The sequence below is a fragment of the Saccoglossus kowalevskii genome, chromosome 4 (genome assembly GCF_978046115.1).
Source record: "Saccoglossus kowalevskii chromosome 4, keSacKowa6.1, whole genome shotgun sequence".
In the NCBI taxonomy this organism is placed as follows: Eukaryota; Metazoa; Hemichordata; class Enteropneusta; family Harrimaniidae; genus Saccoglossus; species Saccoglossus kowalevskii.
In genome coordinates this window covers 16619728-16632806 of record NC_140644.1, presented here as the reverse complement: position 1 = coordinate 16632806, position 13079 = coordinate 16619728, and the positions used below count along the sequence as shown (strand labels likewise).

At 34.2% G+C, this 13079-nt stretch overlaps 1 protein-coding gene across 1 annotated transcript; it reads right to left on the bottom strand.

Annotated features, from left to right (window-relative positions):
- Window positions 1-6620: 6620 nt before the first annotated feature.
- LOC146746646 (uncharacterized) lies at window positions 6621-10608 on the bottom strand. The gene is made up of 4 exons (XM_085498516.1): window positions 10031-10608; window positions 8718-8877; window positions 7721-7856; window positions 6621-7474 (listed from the first exon to the last, which is right to left on the bottom strand). The coding sequence occupies exons 1-4, from the start codon at window positions 10600-10602 to the stop codon at window positions 7326-7328; spliced, it is 1017 nt and encodes a 338-aa protein (XP_085354642.1). The 5' UTR covers window positions 10603-10608; the 3' UTR covers window positions 6621-7325.
- Between the last annotated feature and the right edge of the window lie 2471 nt (window positions 10609-13079).

The following is a 13079-nucleotide window of genomic DNA, read 5'->3' as shown; positions in this document are numbered from 1 at the left end:
TCATAACATAGAGTTATTTCTCTGTACAAATTATCAGACAGCTCCTTTGTCACCATAAAACATATAACATGTGTCACAATAAAAAAAATGGATTTCATCTTTAATTGAAAGAATTAGACAAATGACTAGAAACAATTATTGTATTTATATTTATATTTAAATGTGATTCGATGTATTATGCAATGTACTGTATATTGTACTGCTGCTGGAAAGTTCATCTGTCTAATATCACACACTGCAACGGTAACTAAATTATCTGAGCTTTCACTCAAAACAAATGTTTGGGTATGCCATTCAACTCCTGAATTGCCATGGTTACTTTATGTTGACGTTTTCTTCGTGATTCTGTGTAAAAAGACCAATTAGATGTGCCACTACTAATAAACAGCTCTAAAAATAATAATTCACTATTGTTGTATTTTTTACATTTACACTGTTTACCTTTGCATAATATATTTAAAAAACAGCTTCAATTTTGCAATAGAAAGCCAAAAGTACAAACATTTGCTCAGTCGCATATACCGACATAAGCTTGAATGGATGAAATAATAATCTAAAGTTACGCATCAGAAACGTTACTACATTTTTTCAAATAATAATTTTTCTAGTCGTCACAAATACAAGACAAATATCACATAAAGTGTGAAGTGGAAACTTAGAGTCGAACACGGTCACGTGGTGAGGGCTGTAGAAAATCATAACGCACGACACATAAAGTTACGAAAAATGACCAGTCACCAGTGGTCAGTGGTGCAATTGCCAGTGAAAGGCTATCAGAGAGACACTTTCAGAATGGAAACGTAACTGATTTCGCAAAGGATTCCCAGTAAATTGTCATCTTGTACCGTCATCCTCGATGTTCATTTGACAACATTAAGATTTCAATAGATGGCGCCCTCTGGCAAACTTAACTAAACCTTACGGTCATTTGTTTTCACTCGCAAATGATTTAACGTACAACGTCGGTATATATAGCGTATATGCTATGCCCTCAGTGTCCACATTATGGCGATGTGATCATTTCATATTCAGGCATATTGTTGGCCAATAATTCTAAAGTTAGTCATTAAATTCCAACTTGAGATTACGGATACTACAGAATCTGCTTCTTCTATTTCACACTATGACTACGCTTTGGACCCTTTTACAGCAATATGCAATTTTCGTATACTTATTTACTAAACATTTCCAACTTATTTGCTATGCCCGTGCATCTAGAACATATGAACTTGAACCTTGAACTCAGCCAATATAATTAGCTTACTAGTATTTGATATGCTGGATACATATTCTACCACTAGATCGGTTATTAACACCCAGAGATTCGAATACATATTTTAATTGTGTATATAGCTTCATAAACATATATGATCTGAACTATACCTTCTCTCACATATTAATCATAGCGTGCAAATGTACAAACGTAATCATATAATTACCGATTTATTCATCGCCTGTTGATTTAACCTGACTTTTGATGGGGGTTGAGTCTGAACATTCTTTAGAAATAATGTTATTTTATACAGACTGGCAACAACAAAAAAACAAAAAATATAGCTCATATATTTTAGTTGATGATTCATTGCAATCTTAATAAGACGATCTGAAATGATTGTACACAAAAACAATAAAAATTGTATTGAGAACAATAAGAAATTTATTTAAAAAAACATGTCAACATGAACGATGAAGATATAATACAAAAAGATATCGGGAAACGTTTCTATAAAAGTGCTTTCCATACAATTAATTTACCCTATTTACTAACGCTGTTCTTTATATATATTTTTATTATTTGTATACTGTATGTGTGAATTGTATGTTGTAGGCTGCAATATTGTATACATGGTAGCCACCTGTCTGGCCTATTTATCAAATTTACAAAACAACAAGCCTTGTAATTTTGCCAGTTACAACTGCCCCTACATTTTCTCGCATATGATCAATGAACGGATCAATACGATACAAACTATATTGAGTGTTTTGTTCTTGTCAGCGAGCGCACCAACGAAAAATGTGCCAGTCGGTCTTTGTTTACACTTGTTGCAACTACATAACGCCCTCTGTTGATAAATTGAAACGCGCACAATTTGTGTGAATTATTTTAGCACGCACATTAGATGAGCAATACCATCGACATGGTCACTGAAAACTGGACGGGGAATATGTGAATTTAAGCAATTTTATTTGTTATAATTACCAGTTATATATTACTAGTTACAAAAGAATATTCAGTATGATACAATCGGTGTTACTCCAAATATCATCGTATTCAGGTTTTATTCAATCAAAGTGACATAATCCGCACATAAATCAGTTGGACATTTTAAATCACAAAACAAAACATCTTACTTGTTCGACGAAATTGATGATATATTCAAATGTTGATTTTGGTGTTAAAAAATCGACACCAGTCAATCAATATTCGAAGAAGCGAACAATGTGAACAATATCAGTTCAGACATGTTCCAGATATAATAAGATAATGTTAATTAATGTATTACAAATGCATAAATAAAATAAAAATTTCACAAATATACTCAACATTTTGAAAATAGAGATCGACAGGGCCGGGCCATCAAGACTCATTAATGTACGCGTCAACTTAAATAATTTTGATGTAAATGAATACAGGCTCCGAATAGAGTATACGTTGAAGCAAAAATAAGTATTAATACATATACATCTGTCATCATAACGCCATAAGTTACAACGTGACGTAATTTACGGCATTTGACGGGGTAGTTTCATTCTACCATATTAGGAAATGCGAATTCCAAATACAGAATGTGTACACCAGGGTTTGAATGGACTCCACACAAAGAAGTTCGCTGATTCTGTTCTAAAAAATTTGGATTTCGGCATTCCCATGATGTATCCTTTGAAGGAAAAGATGTATAATAATGAGGTTATTACGAGGATACCTCAAAGTGTGCACTCAGACAGTACACCGTCGCATCGACCTCTGCTGCGTGTCGGTCGATACTCCCACTGTACTGTCTTCGTGCATACTTTGAGGTATCGTCGTAATAACCTCATAATATTGCGTCCATATTAAATTCAATCAAATTGTAGTAATTCAACATTAACAAACGAATTTAAGCAATAAAACAAGTTGCCTACCTTACTAACAACAGCAGTAACGGAAACGGTACACAAGAAATTGTTTCATTGATGTTTATGAAAATACAATTATCCATGCAGTGTTTGCGCTGGTTGCACTGCGCCTAACGATGCAGTTACAATTATTTGGCATTACCGCATGTTTTTACACAAGTGCAATGGTGAGTTAATTAACACTAATACAACTCGTGCTAATATATAGTAGTATTTGCATATTTATTTATTTGTGTGTGTATGTTATCAATGAAATGTACAATCAATGCTTCTCGACGTAAACATTTGTAATAACAGCTAAACTAGTGATTGCAATTAACGCAGTCGTAAACACTACAGCATATTGTGAAAGTACCACAATATAAAGTCAATTGACAATTCTTACAAGTAAAATATGAATACAACGACATTGTACACACCTATACATATCGACCCAACATATCACAGCCATGTAAATAAATGTAACTATAATTATAACACATTGCCCTATTAATCAGTTCACTGACTAAATTGTGGGTTTGAAATACCCGGGAAAATGTGGTGGCATTACACTTGACGTACATGGTGTATCATTATAATTGATGATAAAAATACGTTTCGTATACTTACTATTTTTAGTTGTTTTATTATGAGACGATTTATAAATACAAATGACCTATTACATAGTGAGTGTATACCTCTAAAATGAATAATGTTTTCTATATTTACAAGTGAGGGTGGCATAAAATTAATTATGTATAATTACCACCACATGCACACATATTTATATACAACAATCGGTTGCACGTTTTAACCTGCGTTATTGGAGCCTGATGAATTCATGCGATACTATATTTCAAAAGCGGTGCATTTATCAAAATCCCGTTTATTTGGATCAAGTTAAAACTGAACTCAATGTGTTAATAATTTAGTAAACTGCCTACTACATAAATAAAAAAAACAATTACCGAACCAAAAATCTCGAAAAATTCTCCCCGCCCACAAACCTATTTAAATATTTCCCGCAAATGCTCACTCGGGGTTCGGTAATATGTCATACCATACGATATAGAATAACTGCAATCCAAAAAACATGCCACATTACCTAGCATTGTCATTGTAAATTATTCAAACCAATTAAAATACACCGATGCTTCATATTTCGTTTTTTCCGAGAATTCAAATGTTTAAAAGTAATAACTGATCAACGCTCGTACCTTCATTGTTAGTGTTTTTTGGGGGGTTACACGAACATCACTGTTTAATAGTTAATATCCTATTACTAATTACCACTGTGTAATTATAAAATATTAAGCTAATTTGCATGATATTAGTCTCACTCACTTTCCTCATTAAGATATGCATGTACGTAGTGTGTGCGATGCGCCAACTCAATATCCTGAAATAGTGATTTTATCTCAAAATTTTATTCAGTACATACAATGAAAAAATCGTATGTATTTACAAGGTAAGTAAGTATTGTTGTCGCAAGTACTATACGTTTTTCATTATAATATTTTTTTTAATGTTTTGTGGTAAAAGTTTTGAAGTTTTTATAAGCTTGTAAACTCTTAAAGTGTTCAATATTTGTTTTCATATTGTATTTATTGTATTAATGAAATTTCTAAATAACAGTTGAATGATTATGTATTATTAGACACTTAGAGGAGCTTTTTTAAATTATACGCAAATTTGAACAGGTGTGTAGTAATCACCATATTAGAATAATGGTTATGAAGAAAATTAATCTAATGATTATGTGATATCACCGTGCATGTTTAATTTCATCGGTTATTAAACTTGAAACAGGTACATGGTAAGCACACTCGCGAAATATACGAATATATAAAATTGTGTACTATTGACAATACTAAAATCAATAAATTTATCGCTACATGGATTGTATGTCTACTGACAATGGTGATGTGTACGAGCATACTTTTCTAATAAATGCTGCATAAATTCAATGATGAGAATTGTTTAGATTCTAGATGAATATCATAGACGGCATACAAACAAATCTAGTATATTAGCACTTGTATAGTCGGCTGAAGTATCTAAAATATAGTTTGGAAGAAAGTTGTTTTAGTTACTCTTATGAACTTGTGTACATATCGTATAAATAGACACTCATGAAACATTCATAGTCGGGTGGTTCGCCTTGAAACATTGCATGTATGTTTGTTTTCTGAAGTACTTTAAAAATAAAACAGTCTGGAAGAAAGTGTTTCAGTTACTCTTATGAACTTGTGTACATGTACATATACATAAACATATACATAAACATATACATAAAACATTCATAAAACATGCATAGCCGGAAGTTGTACAATGAAACATTACATTTGTGTTTTCTAGGAAGTGCTTCAAGATAAAACAAGGAAAACGTTTTAGTGAACACAAATACATTAACATTTATAGTCTGGTATTTTGGGTTGAAACATCGTTTATGATTTTGCTTTCTGAAGTGTTTCGAAATGAACAGTTTTCGATAACAATGTTTAAATCACTTGTGAGAATGCTCATATTTGATCATTGGAACTACAACCACTGCGGAATTATATCAAAGTTCATTTGGCCACGATGTACTTAATTCACCACGTGTCTCGATTTCCAGCTGTACTTATAAGTTGCTAAGACTATATAAGTGTAGATACAATTACATAGTTAGTGTATACTTCCAAATTAAATCGTGTTTTCTATATTTACCAGTGTTGTGTGTAATGACATCGGCAATCAATTATGTATAATTACCACCACATGGACACATAATTATATAAAACAATCTTTTTAATCAAGAAAGCATGTTTTGAGCTGCCGTTTTTATTTAGAATATTCATACAGGGATTATGTAGACTGCGTTATTGGATCCTTCTGAATTCATTCGATAGAATATTTTAAAAGTGGTGTATTTGACAAAGTCACGTTTATTTGGTTAAACCTGAACCTGAGTCGTCACCTGCGCATGCGTCAGATGGCCATACCGTGTCATTGTTTACAAACAAGCGTCTAGCCATGAGCCTTTGTATTTTAGCGTGTGTTGTTATCGTCGCTTGGGATTCAATTCCCGCGCGTGCGCAGGTGACGACCCTCCCCCTTTAATAATCTGCTAGTGTGTAAAGTTACATTTGTCAACTGGTACTGCTCACTCCATGAGAATGGTTAACAACATATGTTTCATATTATTTTGCACATTTTCTCGCCAGAATTTTTTCGTAACAAAATAATGTCTGAAGTGTCAGACTTAGAGTCAAGTCTAGTATCGCAGACAATGTGACCATCATGGATTTTGAAGTCTATACATATTTTTCTGATCGATTGTGTTCCGTTAGACCACACTTGATGAATCTGCATGATGCTATAAAACGGTCACCACCTCTAAATAACATTTTGTTGTGATTTAAATGCCAACATTTTTGTTTAAAGATACTTCAATGTTTCTTAAATAAATCATCTAATCATTTAAACATTCCTTATTTGAATACATACACTTCATTTTCATAAAATCAAGATGGCCACCATAGTTTCTTAAAGACTTCATTTTATTTTTGAAAAAATGTCGGACTCATATCATGTATGATTTGGTATTTATATAAATCTAAAATGGCGCCCATAATTGCATATTTGGAACTGTAATATGTTTCTCATGTGCATACAGAGAAATCGGCTGAGAAAAAAATCCTCTGTGAAAATCACTACCTATTATCATAACTTATATTAATAGTAAGCACCATACGACTATTATACATTAAATATTCTACATAATACGTTACAAGACAAATAAATTGAAAAAAACATTGATGTTGTTTTATGTATCGCTGATACATCTTAAGCAGAGGACACACACACTGTAATTTCTAAGCTTAAAAAATAGTCAAAAACATACTGCAAAATATAAAGGCTCTGATAAGATAATAAAAAATTGATATTATTATATTGATGATCATGCTTACTTTTTAGGTATGGCTCATCATCCATCCTTGCATCACATATCCCCTATCGAATATCATCTCGAGTTAATAGAAGATCTGTGTGACATGTATACATGATACCACCACGTTCTGTTATTCAGCACGATGGTTATATGTTGCTCAAGAATTGATTAAGTATCGTTTTGTCCAACCTCTTTGAATTCTTATCGTAACTGTTGCTGTCCTTGCATAGATGCAAAGCTTCAAATAGCGACATATTTCCTTAAAAGCTATTTAAGTGTTGGCCACTCCGTTATATTAAAGCAAATTTTTAAGCTCAGGAGTGAATGCAAGCGAACTGCCCCCTATTTCATGAAGTGCCACCGTAATTTTCTTTTGCAAATCTCTTCGATATTCGACGTAAAACGACCAATTTGATGTCCGACTACTAATAAACACCTCGGCGTCTGTAACATTAAAAGCAAACGACATGTAACAGGAAATAAAATTCACTGGTTTTACTTTTTTGGATTTGATGTTGCAAAATATTCACCGGGTTTTAAATTAAATGCTTTGAAAATGAAACAGTACATTATATTTATCTGTCAAATTTGAATATCCAATGGGATTAAAATAATGTAATTAGCTATCAGCGAAATAAGCGGTTTGAAATTATAAATGTATGCCTAATATATTAATAAAAAGTAACTTACATTCAGCAATTAGTTGCTCCAGTAATGACAATACGTAATTGTCATTTTTGTATTTGGCAACCTTTTTCGACATACCGATGAGATCCATGACGGTAAATACCACAAGGTCTTTCTGTTTGAGACTTGATACGAACAACTATGAATATAGAAATAACATCTTAAAACTGAAATCAACATTTATAATCTGTGACATCAAATTATGTCAAATAATCATTAAAACATGTGTTTGTCCAAATCGAACGTCAATATGAAAAATTAATAAAATTACATAATGGTGTTTGTTGTCATTCGTATAACTAAGAAAATGACATCAAAAGGAATGAATATCAAACTAATATTTTATCAAAATAAAAAACAAAACTATACACTATTTTCCTATATCAGACTGGTAATAGCCGAGAGCGAATAGTGTGGTCAATAACATCACTTGGGGTTAATCGTAATTATTGAGATAAGAAGAAAGTTTGTTGAATGTAGCACTAGTCTCACTGTATTATGGTTGTGTCATGATATATATTTACATGTGTTTAGCTGAGGCCGTTTTTTGTAGTCATAGCGACATTCACTGATGACCCCTGGATAATCTACACCTGCTCGTAACTTGTCATGATCAGGTTCATTCGTATGTTAGGGAATTAGTAAATGGAACAACTGGCTGGTATAATGGTCGACTACGGAAGTTGGTTAAGTCAATTTCGTACGCCATTATCGTTTTCACCGCAAAACCTTTACATCTGGCATACGTCCAATTTATTTATCATCGATAGACCCAAAACAGACAGGGCAATATCTGTATTTTAAATCAGAATTGATGTTGTCTTTGTGATTATCAAAAACAGTACACAGGAATGAAGAGACAAAGGGCCAATAATACAATCGCAAGCCCGTAACAACTTCCCTGGCCAAATTATATTGTATCGACAGCAGGCGCTAGTATATTGGTAAGTCAAATAAACAATGTTATTTATGGGTGATAAAAACGAAAATAATTACTCACCTGCTCATATGGCGGTGAAGCCACATAAATACATCGTAGTTGATGTGACCTGACTGTCTCAATAACTCCGTCTACAATGTCGGGGGTCGCTCTTGATAATATGATTAACTCACGTTGAGCGTTCAATGCACATTTCCCGTTTGGATTAATTGGGGTGCATCTGAAACGAACAATGAGATAATTGGGGGGGGGGTATCTAAAATGAACAGTGGTTTAATTGGGATCTATCTCAAATGAATAATGGATTAATTGGAATCTATCTAAAATGAATAATGGATTAATTGGAATCTATCTAAAATGAATAATGGATTAATTGGGGTTTATATAAAATGAACACATTGGAAATAATCATGAACTAATATTGCTTGCACAAAGTAAAGTTTCTTGTCTCATTTGGCTACACCGTTTATTTATGTTGAAGAGGACAGAATATATGTGACTGACGTCAGATTAGTATGTAAATATGACTGTTGTGACAATAGAAAGTCAGAACAAAATTGCCTTCAGCTTGTTACTGATCTCATAAGACAGTGACAATTATCTTACAATAATGCACGAACAGAACGAATAATTTATCTTAATTGAAGCACAAATAACATTGATTGGTGTATTCTATACTGGTTAGATATGTGTGGGCATAGTGTCTACATTAAACGATAACACAGACATAGAATAAACAGAAATGGATCAGTTAACTCCATATGTGTGGGCAGAGTGTCTACATCAAACGATAACACAAACATAGAATAAACAGAAATGGATCAGTTAACTCCATATGTGTGGGCAGAGTGTCTACATCAAACGATAACACAGACATAGAATAAACAGAAATGGAACAGTTAACTCCATAGTAGTATTTTTTCATCGTTTTACGCCATAATACGGTCAATATGATGCCATCATTGCGTTATCCATATTGTGAAAGGTGTTTTCCATGTCGAAACAAATGCTTGACAATGAACTGGTCGCACTAATTTGCATCATTCACTATTAAGGTCAATTGCAGGGCAAATCCACTTCATGTGGAATATTCGAGTTTGGCGGCCTGTGAAAACCTATCACAAACACACAGTTATTAAAATCCAATGAAAATGCATACATAGATGACAGAGGAAACATTTTACAATTTGATTTCGTTTGCAAAGCCTGCTTTATTGTCATAACAACGATCTCCCCTCAGGTCCACATACGACGAGAAGTTGACTGGTATGCAAAATTATGCGACTCCCAGTCCAAAGTGGCACTGTAGAAAGATCATTATTGTTATTGAGATATCAGTTTTAATTTTTAATTTTATTAATTTCCCACCTTACCTTTCACCTGTTTTATTTCTCCAATGCACTGCAACGTATTTACCACCACACAGTGTTCCAAATACATCATTAGCCATCTCACGTACATATGCAGCTGGTTGCCAATGTTTGATAATTCTTCGTCCCAACTCTTCTTCGTTGGAAAATGTTAGATCTCTGGTTGGAAATACACCAATGCAATCGGCGGTGCGATTGAAGTCGTCTGTGACGAAATCAGTGATTGCGGGCAGCTGAATGCCCAGAAATTTTTTGTAGAGATGACGCGTGTTTTGGTAAATTATAATTAAATAATCTGTGTCCAATGACCTCAGCTTGTAATAGTTTTCCAAAGTTGTGTTCACATTTGTATTTTTCGTCCGTATAATGCTGGTGTCTGGGATGAGGATATTCTGGGCAGGCAGTACCACTCCACAGTGCTTTATGTATTCACTGAGATTGACGATCGGTAAAAGTTTCTCAAGTTCTTTCACATCAAACGTTTCCTCAAAGGATCTCTGCACACGAAGACCTCCTTCCTGTGTTTGGCCATGGTTGTGAAAAGGAACGTTGGCAATAGTACGCTGTTCTTGCATCGCAAACATCAGTGACCGTGAGTACCCGTTATATAGCGATGACAACCCGAGGGTCCACGGTAATATTGGCAGGATATAACGAGTTCTAGAGTATTTTGTTTCATTATTGAAATATTTCTGAAAATAAAAGATTTATTTGCTTTTGTAGATTAGTGGGTTTACGGTAGCTGAAATTCGCACTCGCGTGGCGTTACCCTGGAACTTACTTAAAGCGGGAGGGTCGTCACCTGCGCACGCTACGCAAGCGACGATAACAACACACGCTAAAACGCAAAGGCTCATGGGTAAACGCTAGCTTGTAAACAATGAGGCACTATGGCCATCTGACGCCTGTGCGGGTGACGACTCTCCCGCTTTAAGTTATGATATTGGACGACGTCATATTTTATAGCATCGGTAGAATCTGATAATTAGTTCATGGACCAGGACCCGATTAGTGATTTGATACCACCTGACTTGGCAAAGGTATCATTGAAAAGGCTCTGATATGTACTTTTTGGAAATGGATGAAAGCAGTTTCAATTGCTCAGCTTAATTTTAATTATCAAGGGTCAAATGGCAAGTAGTATAGTCAATCTGCTTATGCGAAACATTCTTCCCACTGCATTTTCTATGTTTATTCTTACTTTGTCTAGCACATTAAAATAAAGAATTTGTGTTGTGGGGTCGATAATTTGCATATTTGTGAAGATTATTTAAATGTAATTCCATTAGGAATGTATTAATACCCTGACAACATGGGTAGGGACATTTCATTTGTCGTATTCGATATTCTAGTCGCGGAAATAATGCAAAAAAATGGAGATTTGGCGATCATTTTGATTATGCAAATTAGACAAATTCAAAATATGGTTTCGGAACCAGGTTTTTATTTTATTCAGCATATATATTAATACCCAAGTTATGGTAAAAATTCTGGTTCCCAACTTTTACCCCAATTGCCTCTACCATCCATCAACATAGTCTAGAAGTGGCTCTAGACTATATATCAGAACTGAATAAAGTTGGGGTGCAAAATGTAAAATACCTTTGACATTTACCCTCATTAATTAGTGTTGCGCTGAACAATTGGCACTGTTTCACGCATAAATACCTTTCTAATGACACCACCGAACCTTTGCTTCCTTTGCTGGTACCACTTAGCACCATCATGAGTCAATTAGACCGGTGAACATCAAGACGGTTTGTAAATCCAAAAGAGTAATTCGAGATTTGGTGCGTTTTATAATTAGGTGAAGAGGTTAACTGGCGTTATTATTAACAGAAGATATAATACGTAACCCATTTAAATATAGGGGTCATTTATGTCGTTGACTTCGGTAATGTAAAATCATATATAAATATGGCATACTTACGGATTGTGTGTTTGAACTAACCATCAATCGACTTGAATTTTGGAATCGGGAAAACAGTTCAAAATGTACGTATTTAGTAGCAACGATAAGACTCACTATAACGTACACTAGTATACCTGCTATCACAAATTTAACTGGTCTCTTCATTGTCATGGTCCTATTGTGAATAGATATGAATTAAACATTCATTAATTGATGGAATTAAATGTTCTTGGAACACTACAGTTGTACTAGCACGGTTCAAATATCTCGAAAACTTACAATTACACACGTAACACGTATGTAGGTATGATGAATATAGCAGTATAATTACTCAAATGGAGGGAAACAGTATATGTATGTCCGCCTAGCCCGCTGGACTATGTACACCTGGTCCAATAACACGCACCGTAGACGTACGTATGTCGCTGTTTTGTAACATGAAGGTACTCACCACCGCACCAGTGTATAATATTTGTTTGAAAAAATGATGAATACGTCATAAATGTTGACACGCGTTCCTATTCACTTGAGAGCACTGACGATAATTACGGAAAACGAAAGCGATTGTATTGGTTACAAAAATGCAGGTTTGTCCCAACCCGCACGAGATTGAAGGCCAGAACGTGATCTATTTCTATAAATAACGTTGTTTATAATCGACTCAAAGAGTTAATAGTAATTGTACCCGCAGTAAACAACTGAGCACGTGAGCAGGTTAATATCGGAAATACGCATATACCACAAATTGTGTTCGAAGCATCTCTCAAAATTTAACAATGACTTCTACCTCCACAGGAATTACACCATTTCCAAATACATGAATAATGAAGTCATAAGGTTGTCATTGCGATGTATCGTGTACTGTCACCACAAGAAATAGTGACATATTTGTTTTTTTAAGGGGTTTTCAAGAGTGTTCACTAAATGTGTTCTGAATAGTTTGCTAGATCATGACCGTTATTGTACGACAACACCGCGTTACCGGGGCAACTCATCGGCCACGAGTAAAATGGAATGTTCCCTTAAACGATTACCGACATATTTATGACACAATATAATGTTGGCGAAACACGATAATTCATGTTTAATATTTGAATAACGACGTTTGATGGTGTGTTTCATGCTCGTATAATCAGGAAT

Excerpts from the sequence above, each read along its gene's own strand:
- LOC146746646 (XM_085498516.1), bottom strand. The coding sequence starts at position 10,602 with ATGCAAGAACAGCGTACTATTGCCAACGTTCCTTTTCACAACCATGGC. Across the intron at positions 8,878-10,030 it reads AGAAATAAAACAGGTGAAAG|ATGCACCCCAATTAATCCAA; the intron begins GTAAGGTGGGAA and ends TGTTCGTTTCAG. Across the intron at positions 7,857-8,717 it reads CTTCACCGCCATATGAGCAG|TTGTTCGTATCAAGTCTCAA; the intron begins GTGAGTAATTAT and ends CTATATTCATAG.